Source organism: Sus scrofa, chromosome 6, assembly GCF_054392235.1.
Source record: "Sus scrofa isolate SSC_HxYL_T2T_F1_AM1 chromosome 6, Sscrofa_HxYL_maternal_Yorkshire_Landrace_v2.0, whole genome shotgun sequence".
NCBI lineage: Eukaryota > Metazoa > Chordata > Mammalia > Artiodactyla > Suidae > Sus > Sus scrofa.
This window is the reverse complement of record NC_139388.1, coordinates 156,599,335-156,621,181: the sequence shown is the minus strand read 5'-3', so window position 1 is coordinate 156,621,181 and position 21,847 is coordinate 156,599,335. Positions and strand designations below refer to the sequence as shown.

The following is a 21,847-nucleotide window of genomic DNA, read 5'->3' as shown; positions in this document are numbered from 1 at the left end:
TTAGGGATGGGCAGGAGAGAGAACTAACATTTATTTGAGTACCTACTAAATGCTAAGCATGAGGCCAGGTAATTTGCATTTACTATATTACAAAATCCGCAGGTTGACCTCAGGAGGTTAGTTTGTGCCCAGATCACATGCACCCTAATGATCTGCCCATTGCTATAACTTCTTCCTATTTTAGGATAGTTTCCTCTAACTCCCAGAATGTGGTTACACTTGGACTATGCTTTGTATTCACCCACAGTATGAGTTTGGGAAGTGGAGTGCTCAGAGAAAGAATCATAGCCTTGTCTTTTGGGAACGTTCTCTCTCTCCTGAGTCTGCCATTAATTCTCTGGGTGCCCTGAGCAAGTTCCTTAACCCCTCTGGGTTTCAGTTTTCTAATAAGTAAAACGATGGTGGTGAGTTATATTTCAGAGATACCTCCTACCTAACTCTCCAGGAACTGTCATGATACATCTTCATCAAGTTCTCCATTCTAATCTCAGAGCTCACAGACCAAGCAGCTTATAAATGGACCTAAGTGGGCCCATTATCTTGAATCTGTAACTATCCCAATGATGTTTGTCCCAATGAAAGCTGGTACAAGAAAGCTCTTTAAAGAGAAACTCAATGGGGCTAAGAGACCTAAGTCTATTTTCTAGTCTGGTCTTGTCTGACTAGAGATTTCCACGTATGCATCTAAGTATGCTTTGTATCTTAAGGGTCAATAGCAAAGGTTATTTTCAAGAAAAAAAATTATAATCCTATTACTCTGTGAGTACAAGTCAAGTTAACAAAAGAACCCCACAGTTAAAAATAGCAAGATGGTCATACCATTTCAGGAGAGCCCATCCCACAAAATCTCTGGCAAAGGATCTTGACTGTTGGCAACTGCAGAGGGACTTCAAACCTCAAGAAGAGGTGGGTCAGCTGAGACTGGAGGAGAAATCCTGAAGACACAGGATCCAGGATCTTTAGCTCTTCCTGAAGCTTGTCTAATAAGCCAGGACTCAAAGGGTGTGACTTGAGTTCTCTTCTTACCAGGGCAATAAGAAAAATGTCTTCTTTTATTGGTCCACTTGGCCTCTGGCCAATATCCTAAATGACAACAACAACAAATTAACAGGGCTCTAAAATAAAATGACTAAAGGCCAATGCAAGGGAGCAGAAGCCTAGGTGGGCTGGTGGGGTGGTCATCCACTTTCAGGCCTCACCCAGACCAGGAAAGAATGTGCATGGAATTAGGTATTCAGTCCAAGTGTATTCTTTAGTTTACAATATACCAGGACCTTTTCCTTCAGGAGAATAGAAGAAGAAACCATTTTGGAATACTGCTCTGTTAGAAGCCTCCTTAAGGTGTGTCATGTGTCTTTTAGGAAATAATTTTGATTATATGAGCATTTAGAAAAACAAATCTGAGAACCCCACAGGATGTGGGAGGAAGAAGAAGGAAGCAAGATGGGATGTTCAGTGGAGTCATTTGAGGTTTACCTGTGAAATCCCCACAGAGGCTCCCTGGAAAGCTGAGGGGCGTATGGAATCCATCAGCCCATGCTCAGATCATCTTATTATCTCTTCCACACCAAAATATACTGTCAACAGATAATACCCCTCCATCCACAATAGAAAACAGCTCAACAATCTTTGTATACACACCTTGGGTTGGTCAGAACTGTCCCTTGCCATCTGTTCTAAGGACCAGTCTCTAAGGTTTCTCCTGGGAAGGCCATGGATATAGGACAGGGACTGGTCTCCAGTCGGTACAGAGCTGCAGTAGATGTTTGCCTGATTGGGAATCTTGACGACACAAAGACAAATGGTAGCAAGGATCAGAAGTGGTAGGTGAAGAGAGAAAAAAGGGAAAATATGAGTGAGCAAATTAATTTTCTCTCTCTTTTTTCTGTTTTCTTTTTAGGGCCACACCTGCAGCATATGGAAGTTTCCAGGCTAGAGGTCGAATCAAGGCCAGCCTACATCACAGCCACAGCAACAGGATCCAAGCCGTGACTGTGACCTACCCCACAGTTCATGGTGGATCACCGACTCACTGAGAGAGGCCAAGGATGGAAACTGATCCTCATGGATACTAGTCAGATTTGTTTCTGCTACAAAACAATGGACACTCCCAGCAAATTAATTCTTAAAACACATTCCTAGTTCCAAATGACCTCAGCCCATGTGGTCATGAGTCATTGAGGCCCCAGAGAGTAAAAGCTTACTTCAACATTAATTTCAGCATTGCACAATTAACACAAGTTTGACAAATTAACAATTAGAAACATTTTCATTTGTGCAAAAAAGAGGTTATGTATGACAAAGGATAGACTACAAGGTGTTTATGAACAGATATAGAATTCTTCTTAGAGATAGGGCTATCCCTGGGCTGTTTAAATTGCAGATTCAAGAAGGACAGCAAAGACAATTGTGAGCTTTGTCAAGAATGAAAGGGCGCAGCATATTACGTCCCAAGAACAATGTTATTAAAGGGTACAGCAGAATAAATGATGGAAGATAGGTCAATGGTAAAATCCATTCTCTCAAGCCATGGTGTATTGAAGGAGACCATGTACTTTGGAACTCTTTGGGTCCACATATTTTTGCCTCCTGCAGAGTTCAGCTGTATGGTGGTCTCCAACATAAGAGCTGTGTATGATGCATGAATAAGGTTTTTTATTTTCCTCATTTTTTTTGGGGGGGGGGGCTCTGTGCCTGCAGCACATGGATGTTCCTGGGTCAGGGACTGAACTGGCACCACAGCTGTAATCAGAGCCACAGTAGTGACAGTGACAAGGCTGGATCCTTAACCTGCTGAGCTATGAGGGAACTCTGATTTTCTATATTTTATGATGGTTTGACATACTGGAGGCCTTGCTGGCTGGAGAAGACTGCCCCTGAAAGAGCTAACTAATTCCCAGAGATAGTAAACAGCATGCCTTCTAACACATCTTTTATATGGGAAGCAGCCAATCTTGGGTCCACATATCCAACTACCTCCTTTGTCTCACTCACACACCAAGCCAAAATTTCCCCGCCTGAAATCAATCCAGGTCCAGATACCAGCCCCCCTGCCCGAAGCCCACCAGAATTGCCCAAAGCCCAATTATAATCGGTTTGCCCTGTCCTGCATTGCCTTTCCCATGTAAAAGCTGTGGCCTGTGATTTCCCCTCACTTCTGCCTCCTAACTGATCTTGGGGCTTCCACATGTGTTCCCGCACGATGTAGCATGTCCCCCTTTTCCTGGGAAACATTAAGTTACCCACTCTTTCAAAGGAAGTTACCTCAAGATCTGTCACCTTGTCACACTTGATTAAAATAAAATCCTGGGTAAAAATTGAATCACCTGCTATTTTTTAATATCAGGTAATTGAAAGGAGACATTGCCAGAAGGACTCACTGAAAACTGAGCATCCGTACTCAGTTGATAGTTACATTGAATAAGCTATCAATATGGATACAACCCACAGATGTTTTAGAGTTGTGAGTCACTTAAAAAAAATCAAGAGGGCGAAGTTCCCTGGTGGCCTTGTGGTTAAGGATTCAGCATTGTCACTGCTGTGGCTCGGGTTTGATCCCTGACCCAGGAACTTCTACATGCTGTACACATAGCCAAATAAAAATAAAATAGATTCTTTAAAAAATCAAGAGGGTCTCTGAGTGGGCAGAGAGAGGAGAAGCAGCAGAGAAGTCCAGCATAGACATAACAAGACATTTATCAGGCATATACTTTGTACAAAGTACCAATGGATGCTTTGTTTATGTAATTTAATCCTTATGATAATGCTATAAGATAGACAGTACTAGCAAGCTTTTATATATGATAAGCTGAGGCTTATAGAAGTTAAGTAACTATATTCCTTCATTTAAGAAATACTTGTGGCTTGCCTAGGCTGAGCCAGGCACTGTGATAGGCCCCACAGGGAACAAAACAGAACTGGCTTCTGCCCTCACAGAGCTTGCAGATGGTTTATTAGTACAATAAATATTGCTCATTTGATTTTTATTTATTTTTATAAAAATTCATATTTTATTGAAATTTTAACTTGTACTTATAGAAAACTTTAAGCATAGGCACATGTAGTGAAAACAGTAATGAAAATCAATACACTCATCACCAAGCTTCAGTTATTAACTGACAATATCATTTTATTTATACCCACATCACCCCCTACCAGAGAAGAAGTGAACTCTAAAGAGTGCATTATTTCATTGACATTGTTTCAGCATGTATTTATAAAGCAGTGATTTTCAAAGTGTGGTCCTTGGGCCAGAAGCCTCAATATTACCTGGAAACTTGCTAAAAATGTGAATTCTCAAGACCCTCCACAGATCTATTGAATGAGAATATCTAGGGTTGGGGGTCCAGAAATCTGTGTTTTAATAAGCATTGCATTAATTCTAATGCACAATAAAGTTTGAGAACCACTGACCTAAGGATAAAGATTCTCTTTAAAACATAACTATAATAATTATGCTAAAATAGTCCTTATTAATAACAGTAAATCCTTAATATCATCAAATATTTAGTGAGTGTTCAAAATTCCCTAATTATCTGATAAATCATATTTTTAGTTGGTTAATTCAAATCATGAGCCAAATAATATCCACACATTTCAATTGGCTGACATCACTTATATCCTTTAAAATTTCTAGTTCTTCTTACCCTCCATCCTTTCTTTTTGCATTTTTTCCTTTAGAATTTATTTGTTGAAGAAGATGAGTTATCTGCCCTATAAAGTTTTCCATGGTCTGGATTTTGTTGCTTGTTCCCTATGCTTTTTAACAAATTGTCCCATATATATCTTATAAAATAGTAGTTATATCTAGAATCCTGATCATGATCAGGTTCAATTGTTTTAAGCAAGATTTTTTTTCATAGGATGTATATTTTCCCATGGAAGCACGGGCTGTCAGGTTATCTTACTTTTTGCAATATTCACAAGTACTGATACTTGCTGCTTTAGTCCATTTTTTCCATTAGGGTTTTAGAAAACAATGATATTCTTACTCTACTATTACTTCTCATTTATTAACAGTAATACTCTTCTAAAGAAAAACTTTCTCTGTATTCACTCTCCTGGGATAGACTATGGATAATGTAAGAGAAGGAATGTATCTATACATATGACTGGGTTACTTTGCTATACAGCAGAAATTGCCACAACATTGTAAATCAACCATATTTTAATAAAAAATAAATTTAGAAAAAATACATAGAAAACTAAAAAAAAAGCCCTGTCTCATCAATAATTATCTATGATATGGTTTGTATAGATACAGTTTGAGCAAATGTTCCCTTATCCCAAATTACAGAGGAAATCACTATTTTCTTGTACCCATCAATTATATATATCTGCAATATAAGTTGCAGATTTTTTTCCCTCAGTTTGTCAAGCTTTGCTGAAGGTAGTTCTGGCCACATATGTTTAGTTAAAATTGTAAAATTTTGTTCTTGCTGTATCTGCATTTTGAGCCACAGTTGAACAAATGCTCCCTTATCCAGATTGCAGAGGAAATCACCTATTTTCTTGTACTACTGTACAATTTTTTTAATATTAAATTTCTTCATTCCTTTCTACAGTTTTAAAGTTTTTATAATACTCCATGTACAGATGTAACTTGGTTTATTCAACCAGTCTCTTATTGATGGAAATTTAGATTATTTTGGTTTTTGACATAATAAATATCACTCCAATGAGTACCTTCTATATAAATTTTAAAATATTTTTCCAATGTACCTTTGGGATATATCTCTGAAAGGCAGATTGTCATGTCAAAAAATAAATGCATAAGTAGTTTTGCTAATTATTGCCTAATTTCCTTCGAAAGGGATTGTTCCATTTTAAATTTCCTCTACCTCTGAGTCACAGTGAGAAAATGTTCCCTTATCCCAGATTACAGAGGAAATCACCTATTTTCTTATACTATTGTACAGTTATTTTTTATATTAAATTCCTAATCCATTTGGAATATATCATGATATACATGTTATATGTATCATATATGAGGTATATATATATCCAATTTAAGACTTTCTCTGTGACTATTCAACAGTCCTAATATCACTTTTTTAAAAGTTCATGTTTTCTTTACTAATTCGTGATGTCATCTTTATCATGCACGAAATTGCAATATCCCATCAGGTCTATTTCTTCACTTTTCAACTCCCTTAGTCTTTCATCTATTCATGTGACAAAATAACACTATTGTATATAGAGAGTTTTTACTTCTTATATATGGTAATGCTGGCCACATACCCACCGCTCTTCTATTCAGGGTTCTACTGACTATTCTTGCTTGTTTATTATGAAAAATTAACTTTATAACCCAACGTGACTAGTTTCAAAACAAAACAAAAATCTGATATTATTTTTATTGGAATCACATTAAGTTTATAAATTATCTCAGGTAGAATTGATGTCTTGATTTTGCTAATATTTTTTTTTCCATTCTTAAAAACTGTTGTGAAATACACAACATAAAATTCATTATCTTAACCATTTTTGAGTGCACAAATTAGTGGTATTAAGTATACTCACATTGTTGTGCAACCATCACCACCATGCATCCACAGAAATCTTTTTTTTTTTTTTTAATTTTAATGGCTGCACCCTCAGTATATGGAAGTTCCTGGGCCAGGGACTGAATTCGAGCCACAGTTGTGACCTACATTACAGCTGTGGCAATGCTAGATCCTTTAACCCACTGTACCAGGTGGGGATTGAACCCCCAACTCCACAGCAACTTGAGCTGCTGCAGTCAGATTCTTAACCCACTGTGCTATTGCAGGAACTCCCACAGAATTCTTTTTTTTTTTTTTTTTTCTTTTTTCTTTTTAGGGTTGCACCTGTGGTGTATGGAAGTCCCAGACTAGGGATATAATCAGAGCTACAGCTGCTGGCCCGCACCACAGCCACAGCAAAATGGGTTCCAGGCCACATCCATAACCTACACCACAGCTCATGGCAATGCTGGATTCCCAACCCTCTGAATGAGGCCAGGGCTTGAACTCACATCCTCATAGATACTAGTCAGATTTGTTTCCACTGCACCATGATGAGAACTCCCCAGAACTCTTTTTTTTTTTCATATACATTGAAACCCCTGTATCTATTAAATAATAACTGCCTATTCCCTCCTCCCCTCAGACCCTGGTACCACCTTCCACTTTCTGTCCCTCTGATTTGACTACTCTAAGTATCTTGTATAAGTAGAACCATACAGTATTTGTCTTTTTGTGGAAAGCTTATTTCACTTAACACATATCAAGATTCATCCATGTTGTAGCATGTATCAGAATTTCCAACATTTTTAGGGCTGAATAATATTCCATTGCATGCATATAGCACATTTTGCTTATCCATTCATCTGTTGATAGACATTTAGGATTCTTCTCCAGTTTATCAGTTGTGAATAATGCTGCTATGAAAACAGATGTATAAATATCTCCTTGAGATCTTCTTTTCAACTCTTTGAGTGTTACCAGAAGTGGAATAGCTGGATCTCATGGTAATTTCTATTTTTAATTTTTTCAGAAACTACCATACAGTGGCTGTACCACATTACATTCCTACCAACACTTACAATGGTTTCAATTTCTCTACGTACTTGCTAACATTTGTTATTTTCTATTTTTTTTTTTAATAGTAGCTATCCTAATGGGTGTGAGGTGGTATCTCATTGCAGTTTTAATTTATATTTCCCTATTGTTTAGTGATGTTGAATATCTTTTCATATGCTTATTAGCCATTCATATTCCCTCTTTGGAGAAATGTCTATTCAAGTCCTTTGTCTATTTTGAATCAGGTCTTTTTGTTGTTGTTATTGTTGAGTTTTAGGAGTTCTCTATATTTTTATCAAATAAATGATTTGCACATAATTTCTCCCATTCCGTGGGTTGTCTTTGTACTCTCTTGATAGTATCTTTTGATGTACAACATTTAGAAAGTTTCATGAAATCGAATTTGTCTATTTTATTCTGGTGTCTGTGCCGTGGGGGTCAGATCCAAGAAATAATTTCCAGATCCAATGTGAAGGTTTTGCCATATTTTTCCAAGAGTTTTATACTTTTAGATCTTATATTTAATTCATAGCCTTGTTTTGAGTTAATTTTTGTTTATGGTTTTAAATAAAAGTCCAGCTGCATACTTTTATGTGTTGATATTCAGTTTTTCCAGTACCATTTGTTGAAAAAAATTGTCTTTTCCCCATTGACTCATCTTGGCATTCTTGTCAAAAAATCATTTCAGCATATACATAAAGGTTTATTTTTGGACTCCCTATTTTATTCCATTGGTCCATATGTCTGTCTCTATGCCATTACTATACTCTTGATTTCTGTATCTTTGCACTTTGCAGTTAGTTTTGAAATCAGAAAGTATAAGTCCTCCATCTTTGTTCTTTTTCGGGATTATTTTGGATATTCTAGGTCCCTTGAGATTCCATATGAATTTTAAGACAAGTTTTTATAATACTACCAAAAAAAAAAGTCATGGTGACTTTAGACAGAAATTGATGATATTAAGTTTTTATGTACAAGACCATAGTATGCCTTTCCATTGCTCAAATATACTCTTGTGTTTTTTAGGAATGTTTTACATTTTTTCTCACAAATGTTTGGACAGTATTTATTGTTAAGTTTATGCCTAGGCATTTGATTTATTTCTTTAGTTAGTTAATTTAATTAAGCGTCTTTTTTTTTTCTTTTTGTCTTTTTTGGGCCGCACCCATGGCATATGGAGGTTTCCAGGCAAGAGGTCTAATCAGAGCTGTAGCCACCGGCCTACACCACAGCCACAGCAATGCCAGATCTGAGCTACGTCTGCGACCTACACCACAGCTCACGGCAATGCTGGATCCTTAACCCACTGAGCCAGGCCAGGGATCTAACCCACAACCTCATCGTTCCTAGTTGGATTTGTTTCCACTGCGCCATGATGGGAACTCCTATTTGTTGTTTTCAATGATGTTTTCCATTTTATCTTCTAACTGGTATTTTTTGTTTATGTATATTTATATTCACACACATATACATATACACAGACATGTGTATTTCATATATATGCATGTTTTCCCTTTTTCTTTCTAATTATTATGCCTGTGATTAAGCCATCTTATTTAATTACTTTAGCTAATACCTCCAACACAGTATCAAAACCAGTGGAGATAACAGGTGTTTTTGATTTCTTTCAGCCTCTAATGTAAAAGTTTCTAGTGTTTTAGGAGTTCCCGTCGTGGCGCAGTGGTTAACGAATCCGACTAGGAACCATGAGGTTGCGGGTTCGGTCCCTGCCCTTGCTCAGTGGGTTAATGATCCGGCGTTGCCGTGAGCTGTGGTGTAGGTTGCAGACGCGGCTCGGATCCCACATTGCTGTGGCTCTGGTGTAGGCCAGTGGCTACAGCTCCGACTGGACCCCTAGCCTGGGAACCTCCATATGCCGCGGGAGCGGCTCAAGAAATAGCAAAAAGACAAAAAAAAAAAAAAAAAGGTTTCTAGTGTTTTTCCATTAAATGAGATGCTGGCTTTGGGTTAATACATAGAGAGAATTATTTTGGCAACAAAAATGAACAAGGCAAATTCTTATTCTCAGGGAACTTTCAGGCTCATGGAAGGAGACAGATAAGAGAACAAACTCTTTTTGATAGTACAGCAACATCTGCGGTAGAATTATGCACAGATTAACTTAGAAGTACCTTATAAAAGGCATTTACCTCAGTCTTGATGATCAGACAATGATGCTTCGTGGTAGAGCTGATATTTATATTGAGACCTTGTTGTAAAGCAGGAGTAAATTAAAAATGGAGTGAAGAGAATTTCACATAAAACTAACAGCATAGTCAAAAGACAGGGGATAAAAGGAAGCAGAGCTCTATTTCAGAACCAGAAATTCAGTTTCATGAAAAGTAGGGATGGGAGGTAAGTAGAGAGTGGGCAGAGCTGAATTGCTATGGTATGTCAAGGAGTTTGAATTTTATATAAGGGCTGTTGGGAATAAACAATGGTTTTAAGTGTTTTAGTAGGTCTTGAAGTTCCTCTTACAAGAGGTAGTGCATGTATATCATCTATACATATGTACACACATATATCCCTGCACCTCAGGTGTTGTGCTTTGCCATGTGACTTGCTTTGCCCATTGGCATATTAGTGGCTATAACATAAGTGAAGACTTAAAATGTACTTGTGGTTGAGTAACGTGACTACTCAAGTCTGTCCTCTTGAGATGTTTCAATTACCACGAGAAGATCTTGCCTTGAGAGGCCCATTACATCAGAACAATGAGAAAAACAGAGCAGACCTGAACCACATCTACACTCTGGAGCCAAACCTCAAAACATCCTACTGGAATAAGTAAAAGCTGTCTTAGCTCACATAGGTGATGTGAACATAAGTGATCTTGCTACGAACCAGAGTATTGGGGTTATTTGTTCACACAGCATCATTATTACCACAGCTGACCAATGAAGAGAAGGAAGCATAGAAAAATAAATCCTCTTGTAAGATAATTGAAATCTTCCTGCAGATGTGTAAAAGTGCTCTGACTAGGATGAGGGCAGAGGAAATGGAAGTAAGAGGACAATTTTGAGAGACATTAAAAAAGGTGGAATTTAAAGGGCTCAGTGATTAGTTGGATATCATAGTTAGGGAGAAAACGAAAGCATGCCTGGCTTTCTTGCTGGTACAACTGGGAGAGTAGTGGAATCTTTCTGGGAGACAGACTAGGGGTAGAAGAGCAGGATCAAAGGTTTTCCGTTGAACTTATTGAATTGGAGCTGCCAATGCACAGTCGAGTGGAAATGTCCTTGTCATCTGTCTATTCGTCTAAAAAATGAGGGTAACATGTGTCTCTACCTACCTCACAGGGCTTCTGTGGAGAACAAACAAGATATAACAGCAGAAGGGCTTTGAAAAGAACATACTACTAATCAAATGTGATAATTATTGAAATTAAAGCACTAACATTTTCATTTTCATGCTGCCAGATGCAAAAAGCTTACTTTAATTTTATTTTTGAAACTGTGCTACTGAGTTTGTTGCTAGTCACACATTCATTTTTATTTTCTGAGAGAAGGCAGAACTGATACTTCTGAGAAATAGCATAAACCACATCTACATTATTTTCAAAGACGACCACGGAAGAATTAAGAGACAAATTCTAGGGCTGGTGATGAGAAGAGCCAGGCTCTACCTGTGGGAATTTAAACCATGATTTAAGTTCTCTGGGCCTCTCATTCTTCATTTGTGAAATGAAAGTTTGTATTTGTTGATTTCTAAGATATCTTACTGTTCTCACATACATGAAACTATGGATTCTCTTAATATTTTCTGCTTTACTTATTCCTACTAACACTACTCTTCAATTTATTTGTAATTTAGAGCAGAGTTTCACACTTGGCTGTCCTCACTCACATTAGCTCAAGTCTTTATCAGCAACTTTTCTTTTAGAATAAATACAGCAGGTCCAGATTGCCTGTTATGAAGCAGGCAGGAAAGCTTATTTTCATGTATGGGTGAGGATAAGGATCTAGAAGGAGTTCTAATTGGTTTAATTCTTTCACTGTGGCAAGATTCCATTTACCACTTAGTCAAGGTGGTAATGAGGGTCTTTGAACCAGGCAACTGTGGCTGCCATCTGTCCAGCTAGCACCACACGCTCTGCAGAAAGAACCAATTAGTCAGGCTCCACACTTACCATGAGGTCTTGCTGTGTTTGGTGGCTGGGTGTTAGCCCCTCTGAGTCTCCCACAAGAAACCTCCTTGGATTCCGGGAGAGGAGGGGCAAATCATCTCCCTCTGGCATTACAGAACTAGCAAAGAATCCAGATCTTAGTCCAAGAAGAGCCTACCCAATGAATATTTTGCCTATTACAATGGCAAATGTAGAAACAGTTCCCCAAATGGGTAGCTTGATGTGATAGGGATAGAGTCAAGAAATAAACTTCCATTTATAAGAGAAAAGCTAGAATTATTTAAATTCTCATCAACAAGGGATTAGTTAAATGAGCCATGTTATATTCACATAAAAGAATGAATACCACTTGGGCATTAAGAACCTAGAATCTGGGCCTCAACTGTGGCTCTGCCACTTCTCAGCCTTAGGAACTGGGCAAGGCACTTGACCTCTTTGTTTCTTAGTTCCTTCATCTGTGATCTGAAGATAATTAAACTTCCAACCTCATTAGGTGCTTAGGAGTAGTAAGTTATGTAAAGAGCTTAGAATAGTACCTGGCACACAGTAAACGTTATCTAAGTGTTAGTTCTGAGCATGACTCCCATAGAGCTATTAAAGATGATGCTTAGGATGAATTTTTTTGCAGCCATGGGGACAATCCTTAATAAGAAGCAAGTAGACCAGGATAACAAAGACTATATACATAATGTTTCTTGTTATATATCTATGCATGGAAGAAAGAGAAAGAAATATACTGCTGTTTTTCTTTGAGTTTTAATTTCATCTTATTTTTATTCTCCTTCCATTTTCCAAAATTTCTATGTGTATGTAATATTTTACAATTAGAAGGAACAATGAAAAACTTGGGAAGAAAAGAAAAATCCCCAGACCTTGCAGAAAATGGTCTGAGGTCCATTGGTGGACTGCTAACCACTCAAAATTATAATCTTTGCAGAGTTCAGATGAGGAAAAGATCACAAGTCTATAGGCTTTTATTTGTTCGTGACTGAAAACTAGAGAGGATCTGAGTGATTTAGTAAGTGCTATTAAAACTATAAAATAAAAATAGTAACGTTAGAGTTTACTGCAGGCTCTAATTCAGTATTCTACTAAAATATCTGGCTGTCACTTAATACTTGGCAGTACTGCAGAACGCCTCTATGTAACCATTTAATTGCAATTTCAGCAATTTTTGGAAATGGTACTTTGTTATCAATGAATCATTAGTTTGTCTTGATTTGGATCTAGTTTTCAATTGTTGCTATTCTCGATTTTTAATTACAAATTACTAATCATTTAGATTCATCATTATCAAGTTATTTTGCTGTGGACTTGATTCTTACCCTAGTGCACTGATATATATTTCTATCAAGATAGTTTAGGGTTGATATTTTTTGATATGTAAACATGATTTCATTGGATTGTGAAAATAAATGGTCTCTTCCGGTAATGATAAAGCAGATGGACCCTCTCCCTCCAACACACACCAAATATGCATGTCTGATGACGTATTACTGCATAACTATCACTGAGTTAGTCACAGAGTAGGTTGACCAATTCAGTTGGTGGTCAGAAAAGATACAACATACAAAATGACCTCACAATTCATTTTCAGATTGAAAAAATGATTCTATCTGATACAAAATGTATTAATTACCATTAGTACAATTGTGTGTTGATGTGAATCTGTGTTTTCGACCTAACTGAATTTTCCTACCCGGTAACCAAGGAAAGCTCAAGTATTTGTCACTTACTTTGTTATCCAGAAGTCTGCAGCTGAGTTTCTGGTTGTCCTCTGGTTTCTGGTGGCTCTCTGGATGCTTGTTCTCTTCCACATCATCTGGGTCAAGATTGATTTGATGATAGGTGGGATTAGCAGGAACTGGGGGGTCTTTGCTTGTCTGCCTTACATTATCAGTCACTGATTTCTGGAGCACTATTTGAGTTTCTGCCTTCAAGTTCTCATCTTCTTTACTGTGAAGGAACAGTTTTGCACTTTGTTACTCACAGGAAAGACTCGCCCTGCACTAGCCTGGCATAAGAAAAGGAAGGTGGTAGTCTGATGGTGTGAACAGTGGTAATGCAGCATGGTGGAATGACTAAGTAAATGTTGATTATCTGTCTAGGGATCATTTACTATAGAAAGACATGTTAGTCTCTTCTAAGACTTCATCTTCCTCGTACTCATAAAGATGATCTAACCATCTGCTCCAAAACCCTTAGTATAAGAAATGGCAGATGAACCCTAAAGATTATCACATATCTTTCTTATTTGTAAGTCTAACAGGTGTTTTCTGTGTTTGCAACTAGGAAAGAAAGAAAGTCAAGGCAGTTTTCCAGCTTGAGTTATGCTCTGTGTCTCTCCTTAATTGTTTCACCATGAAGCTTCTTTTTCTCAGTAGTCCTTTGTTTAATATTCAATAGAAAAAGGGGGAAAAAAACTGAAGGAATGATTCAAAAAATTTAAGTAAAACCCCCAAATCTAAAAATTATTCAACTTTGTTTAATAAGTAAAGACTTATAAGTCAAAATAATTTTAAGGCATTGTTTTAAATATCAAAAACTTCTTTGGAAATATGAAACTCAAATGCTTGCGGTCACATAAATATATATAATTCTTATAGTGGGTGACCAGACTGAACATATTAAGAGTCAGGACACTGAGAAGTTCCCACTGTGGCACAGAGGGTTAATGATGTGATTTGTCTCTGTGGAGGCACTGGTTCGATCCTCAGCCCCAGCCCAGCAGAGTGGGTTAAGATCAGGTGTGGTGGCATCTGATCTTGGCCCCAGATCTTCCATATGCCTTCCATATGCTACGTGTTCAGCCACAAAGTAAAAAAAAAAAAGAAAAAAGAAAAAAAAAGATCCAGGACATTGAAATTTTTTTACCAAATAGTTTTCAAAAAATTCATATTAAGGAAAAAAATGCAGAAAAAGAAAAATTTTAAACAATAAGTGTTTAGTAACAGACATGTTGAGTATTCTATGTTCATATGATAGAATTTATGGAGCCATTAAAATAGTTATGAATAAATTTAATTATAAAAAAAATGTCTAATCATACAAATAAATGAAAAATACAATTATCTCAACCTTATAAATTCATGTATAAGTATATGTTTTATGTGTGAGGGTACATAATATATCTAGAAGGAAATACGTCAGAAGTAAACAGTATCTCGGGGTAATAGAAGTTAGGATATTATATTATATTCTATATTATATCTTATGCAACTATTATTCTAAATTTCCTTTAAGAGCAAATATTATTCCATTATCAGGAAAAATACATTTCAAAATATCTATGCCTTGCAACTGGAAGGTTGTATAAATTTAAGCTGTTTTTTTTTTTTTTTTTTTGTCTTCTTTTTTTTAAGGCCACACTCATGGCATATGGAAATTCCCAGGCCAGAAGTCAAATCAGAGCTACATCTGCTGGCCTATACCACAGCCACAGCAATGCCAGATCCAAGCTGCATCTGCCACCTACACCACAGCCTATGGCAATGCTGGATCCTTAACCCACTGAGCAAGACAAGGGATCAAACCTTTGTCCTCATCGATGCTAGTCAGATTCATTTCTGCTGAGCCACTACAGGAACTCCTTAGCTGTTGATACTGATGCAATGGAAACTACCTATTTTAAAGCATTTCATGTTATCTGGCATACAACAATAGCTCCAATACTTGTTGATCTGAATACGGCCAAACCATAGGCAAAAGTTTGATGTATACATATTTTTCATAGTAATCATCTGGGTCATGGCAGCATGAGAAGCAACGAAGGCTTAGGAAAGAACTCCGAGGAACACCTATATTTATAGGGGGAAGGGCCCTAAAAGGAGATTTAGAAGAAATTCTAAGGTAGAAGGGAAATCAGAAGAGTGCGGCCTTGGCAGCAAAGTGTAGAGAAGGTTTATAGAGAGAGAGGGCATAGTCAACAGTGTCAAGTGCTGCTGAGAAAGATGAGTTCTGAGAAGTTTCCGTTGAGTAAGCCATAAGGACGCCATCAGTAATCTAGGTAAGGGGGCTCCATGAGTTAGTGGAGGTGGATGCTAGACTCAAGTGTGTTAAGGGAAGCGCAGGGACAAGAAACTGAAGGTAGGAAGTATAATGACCTCTGTGAAGAATTTTGGCTGCAAGAGGGGAGAGAGCTGGGGTAGTCACTGGAGTGCAATGCTGGTTTCAGATAAGGTGTTGTTATTATCATATTTGAAGATAAGAGGGCCATTAGTGGATTTTGATGAAGAGCCAACTGACTAAAGAAAAGGAGAGGATGTTACTGATAACAAAAAGTAAACCCTGAAAAAGTGAGATAGGGTGTCACTGAGAGAACAGAGGTAGAAATGAAACCTCAGGGTAGACTAGTATGAAGACTGACAAGTATGTGGGCAAATTTTAACATATGATGACAGGAGATTGATCAAACTGCTGACAGCTGGAATTTTTCACATACAAGTTGAGACCTGTTGGGTCTCAAGAAGGGACATGCTGGGGTAGCAAGTTTGAATTAAAGGCATATGTTTTGAAATGGCCACTATGGAGAAGGGAAGATAGCTGATCAGAAAGAGAAGAAAGATTAGCTGGGCACAAATCAGTGGCCGGAGAATGCTGGTGATCACAGGTTTTGTGGCACCTGTTGGAGAAGGTGCATGCTTAGTAGTCCTCATGGAGATGCAAGGGAGGCAAACAGTGGGGCTTGCCTAGGGCTGGGGCTTTGAGAGACAGGTACAGTCAAATAGAGCAACCTGGAAATATTATAAGAAGAGTGTATATTTAACACATATTTCTTGCAATCAGAGAAGACATATACAGTCCCTGACCTCAGATAATTTAATTTAATTTGGCTGTCCAAAATTAGCATAACTAGTAAGGTTAACAAGTGGTATAAACTTACTTTTAAATCAGGATAATGGTTACCTTTGAGGGGAGGTATAAAATCCCGAAGGAAATACAAGCAGGGCTTCTAGGATTTGGGTACCATTCTGTTTCTTGATCTGGGTGTCTGTTGCATGGCTATATGACATTTATGAAAATTCTGTGAGTGGTATATTTATGATGCATGCACTTTTCTGTATTATGTAGGTATCTTATATTTTCATAAAGTACAAAAAGGCATAAAATTTATATAAATAATATGAAATATATCTAATTATTATATAAATAAATGTCAAGTGGATGTTACAAAGAATCAGTGCAATTTGAAGCTCATAATAAAGATAAGTAACTATGGTTTTCAGTAGTTTCAAAAGTAATAGCATTGTTGAACATTTAACTACATGACAGCCACATTATAGCCATTACAAACATTTGTTTATTTAGTATTTAGATCAGCTCTATAGGTAGGTGCTTATATTATTCTCATTTTAGGATGAAGAATTTAAGGTTCAGAGGGTTTATGTGATTTGTCCAATTCCACATGACTTTGCAAAGCTGGAGCCAGAATTTAAACCTAAGTCATCCTGATTGTACACCAGTTCCAAGTGCCAGTAGAGTCAGGAAAGGATGCCTGGAAGTTAGGGAGTATAAGAGGAGCAGAAATTAGAGAAGGAAGCAAGCAGGAAATATAGGATTTAAAGGGGAAAATGGTCATGGGCAGACAGTTAACGCTTCTGGATGAAGGCAATGGGGAGAAATCATCTTTACTTTAACCACTTTCAAAATCCTTTTGTGGGCAGTCTCAAGGCAGAATTGCCTGAGAAATGTAAAATGTGATTGTTTGTCTGTTAAAATAGCCACAGTAGACGTAAAATCAAAAATAACCTGTTAAATCTGTTCAAAGTAAAATCTATTTAAAACACACACACGAAACATTCATAGCACTTTAAAATTATCATGAAAAAGACTCCCCAGCTGAGAAATGGCATGTGTCCACTGTTAGCACAAAAAATTCATCAACACACTTTGGTTGTTATGCTGTTCACAAACCCACAGTTCTTTCTTTTGGGCTTGTGTGCTATCTACCTGCAGTATTGAAAATAGAAAATTGCCCTTTCGAAAGAAGGCAAAAAAAAAAAAGTCACCAATACTATTTTGGAAGTAAGACACAGCTAGCTTCCTCATATATATACTTCTAACCTCAGCTGTTGTGCTGAGCGATGTTGTAAAGAGTTTAGTGTCATCTGGGAACTACAGCAATTAGGGAGGATTACAGTATTGCTGGATGATAAATAAATGAGGAGAAAACTGTCCAATTGTTCCCTTTTCTTATACTGGGCTATTCCTGCAAACAAGCCCTTTAGTTCCACCCTCTAGTAGAGCTCAGCATCTCAGGATTAGAAAGAAACATTTCAAGGGCCTCTAGTAGCATCCTCCGCCTGAAGCAACATACAGATCCCACTATTGGCCCCTGCCTCCCATGCAGCTCCATCTCACCAGATCTCACATTTGATTTGGATTACACCCCTGCCGAGAACATCAAATCTCAAATGGAGGACCCAGGGGGCTCAGAAAAAGGTCACCAGATGCCATCTTAAAGGTCTGCCAGCCTTGGCAGCAACTCAGCAGTTTCCAACTGTGTACCATCTAACAGGCCACAAACCCTCTGGAGAAGATAGCCATGAGTGTGCCAACATAGTGAATGGGGATGTAATTTCAGGAAATGGAAGCATGTTCTTATTTGGAAGTAATAACAGATAATCAACACAACCAGATTTTTCCCTTTTAAAAAGACAACAAAATAAAAAATAAAATGGGGCGGGGGGGAGGGGAGCCGGTGAAAATCTCACAGAACTCCACGGGGAGGCTGAAACGTAAAACCTGTGCTAACATAGCAAATGTCATTGTGATGAATTGTGAGGGCTTTTTCCCTCTTTTTTAGGCCATGGAGTCATCCATATATTATTATCATAGATATTTAGTCCTCAGAAAGATTTTTAAAGTACATCACCTTCCAAGCCTATACCTGAGTCATTTCTTCATCATTGTAGAAGATGGTGCTTATTTCTGTCCGTCACTATGTATAAGTTCACACAAATTCATTTATGTCATGCTAATGATGCTAAAAAGTAGGTATTATGATCACCATTGTACAGATGAGGAAACGGATTGAGGTAGGAGGTAGATGGGCCCCTGGGCTGAGAACTGCTGGGACTTGTTAGGACGAGTAAACCGGGCCTTGTTTCTCTTTGACATATCAAGGAAAAAGTTAGTTGAAGGCACTGAGCTCTGCTGGAGTAGAGAGATAAGATTGTTAGAGCAACAGGAAAGAAGGGGGCAGAAGCTGGAGCAATGAGATTGCAAGCAGAGTTTGTTAACCAATAGAGTCATTGAGAGCTCTGAGCAGGTGAGGCTCGGGCTCCTCCAATGCATGGGAGTGCCCTTTTTTTTTTTCTTTTATAGAAGGGGTCATTCTGTTGAGCCATGCAGTCTGTGGCCTTGGGCCTATCTTTGTCTTTGGGAACTCATCCATTACACGGGCCTGTTTGATAAGGAGTCTGTGTCCTTTTAGGCCTGTTTCATTTTCCACATAAGTAGGATGACCATTCAGTCACTCCTGGGATCAAGGAGATCTCCTCAATAATACATGTGCAGTAAGACTCCTAGGGGTCAGGAAGGGAGGGGGCACCAGGCCATAACAAGTCCTGTTACCATCCTGGCATTCTTTGCTTTGGAGCCCATCTTTGTCAAAAGGTGTACACACATATTGGGGAGGGTCCTATGTCCATCAGGTGTGAGAATTAAAACAAGGCAACTGGCTAAAGGTAAACAAAGACCCAATAGAACTGTTCTATATAAGTGATTTAAATCACCTCTCTGGCACGCTCCTCACTCAGGGGTGTACTCCTCTTTAGGGTGTGTATTATTTTATTTCTGACTTAAATAAATCAACCACTTATCTGTGTGCTCTCCCACATGTTGTACTGACTCCAATAATAAACTTTATAGTTGTTTTCATAGTCCTTGTCTCCTTGAAACATTCTTGCTTTCCAATGGGGGGCAAAGATCAGGGCAATTCTTCTAATAGCCTCTAGCTAATCTAGTGGCTAGGACTCTTGGTTTTCATCAAGTTCAATTCCTGAGCAGAAAATTAAGATCTCACTCCAAGCCATCGCTTACCACTGTTTCTCTGAGATTAGGATATCCGAGAGGGTGGGTAAATTGCTCATTGATAAAATGATAATAGAGACCTAGGGCTCAGATCCGGGTCTGTGTGGTTTCAAAGCATACACCCCTTCTCTCACATTCCTCCTTCATTTCACACCCATAATACACAAACTGTCCATCTTCCAATATAGGCCTAAAGTTCCTCTCAGAACACCCGAGTTATTTCCAAAGTATCCCAGTTCTTTCTTCCTAGCATTAAGCCACATTCTGACATCAGTGAAAATAACCAAAGTGTATTTTTCATGGCATTTGCACTATATTACTTTATGGAATAAAAACAGTTTCTCAAATTAGGGCCACTTTGGCTGCAAAATTAGTAACCAATTCAATCAGCAATTGTTCTTTGATATGATTTACTCCCCCCCTCTTTTGTTGAAGCATATTTGACTTATAATGTTATATTAGTTTTAGGTGTATAGCATAGTTATTCATGATTTTTATAGATTTTCCTCCATATAAAGTCATTATTGGCTATACTCCCTGTGCTGTACATTTCAGACATGTTTTATACCTAGTAGTTTGTATCTCCTAGTGCCCTTTGCTGACCTGCCCCTCTCCCAACCCTTCTTCCTTCTGGCAACCACCAGGCTGTTCTCTGTATCTGTGAGTCAATTTCTGTTTTGCTACATTTGTTTATCTATTTTATTCTTTAGATTTCACATATAAGTGGATACACACAGTATTTGTTTTTCTCTGTCTGACATATTTCACCAAGCATAACACCATCCAGTTCCATCCATATTGTCATAAATGACAAAATTTCATTCTTTTTAAAAGGCTAATTAATACTCTATTGTATATATAACACTTATTTATTTATTTATTTATTTATCGTCTTTTTAGGGCTGCACCCAAGGCACATGGAGGTTCCCAGACTATGGGTCGAATTGGAGCTGCAGCTGCCAGCCTATGCCTCAGCCACAGCCACAGCCACATGGGATCTGAACTGCGTCTGCTACCTACACCATAGCTCACAGCAAAGCAGGATCCTTAACCCACTAGCAAGGTCAGGGATGGAAGCTGCGTCCTCCTGAATGTTAGTCAGATTTGCTTCTGCTGAGTCATGATGTGATCTCCTAGCCATTTATCTGTTAATGTACACTTACGTTGCTACTGTATCTTGGCTATTGTAATAGTGCTGCTGTGAACAGTGGGATGCGCACATCTTTTCGAATTAGTGTTTTCATTTTCTTCAGGTAAATTAAACCAGAGAAGATGATATCCCAACATACTTACTCTTTTGGAACTTAATTTTTCCATTTAAATGCAGTACTACGGCATTAGATTTACACCAAGGATATTTTCTTCTATTGTACTTGACTTTTAGCTATGATTTACTACTGTCTTAGTCAAGGTTGCAGTGAGTTTCTAATCTCCTCACTGTTTTCAGACTGTGTTGTCTTCAAAGATAAGTAGGGGAAGCAGATATTTAAACAAAATGTGATAACTGAAAAAATAGAGTATGTATCAAAGAGATATAGAATCTTAGAGGACTGTCATACCAAATCTGCTTAAGAGGAATGGCAATGACTCCATGAAGGTATTGATACTTAAAACAAAAGCTGAAAGAGAAATTAAGAGGTGAGAAAATATTCCAGATAGAACGAAGGGCTTGTTCTTGGAGAAAATGACAGTGATTGAGCCTTAGACCACCTGAAGTGATTCGTAATTGTGCAGGGTGCTAGATAGTAGGACAGAAAACCTGAATCACTCTATACTTCATTAATCAGAAGCAGGACAGAAAATTTCTTAAAGCAGGACAGAAAATTTATATTTTTAGCAAACATCTCACATGGTTCCTATGTACACAAGAGTTTGAGAAACACCAACATAGATACTGAGAAGGGAAGATCTTTTCCATAATTGTGTAAAGTGTGTATATGATTTTCAGGCAGCAGTTAAGGGTATACACCGTATGTCCAGCAGACCTGGTGCCCCAAGCATAACTTGTGGACTTTTGGTAAGTTAGTTCACATCTCTGGTTTTCAGTTTAATCTGAGATTAGAAAAATAATACTTAAGATAAAATACATAAAATATTTAGCACCGAACCTGATTTTCAGTCATCCCATACAAACGGTAATTTT

The 21,847-nt window shown here is 37.8% G+C and overlaps 1 protein-coding gene across 18 annotated transcripts in view; it reads right to left on the bottom strand.

The window, feature by feature from the left end:
• The window catches only part of C6H1orf87 (chromosome 6 C1orf87 homolog), a 118,491-nt gene that overhangs the window by 49,517 nt on the left and 47,127 nt on the right, over positions 1-21,847 (bottom strand). For 13 of the 18 annotated variants that reach the window (XM_084964892.1, XM_084964885.1, XM_084964895.1 and 10 more), the window contains exons 3-5: positions 13,407-13,626; positions 1,642-1,782; positions 820-1,083 (exon numbers count right to left, since the gene is read on the bottom strand). In XM_084964892.1, coding sequence (XP_084821018.1) covers positions 820-1,083; positions 1,642-1,782; positions 13,407-13,626 — 625 coding nt within the window. The remainder of the gene's footprint in view (positions 1-819; positions 1,084-1,641; positions 1,783-13,406; positions 13,627-21,847) is intronic. The other 5 variants (XM_084964893.1, XM_084964898.1, XM_084964896.1 and 2 more) reach the window with 1 other exon arrangement.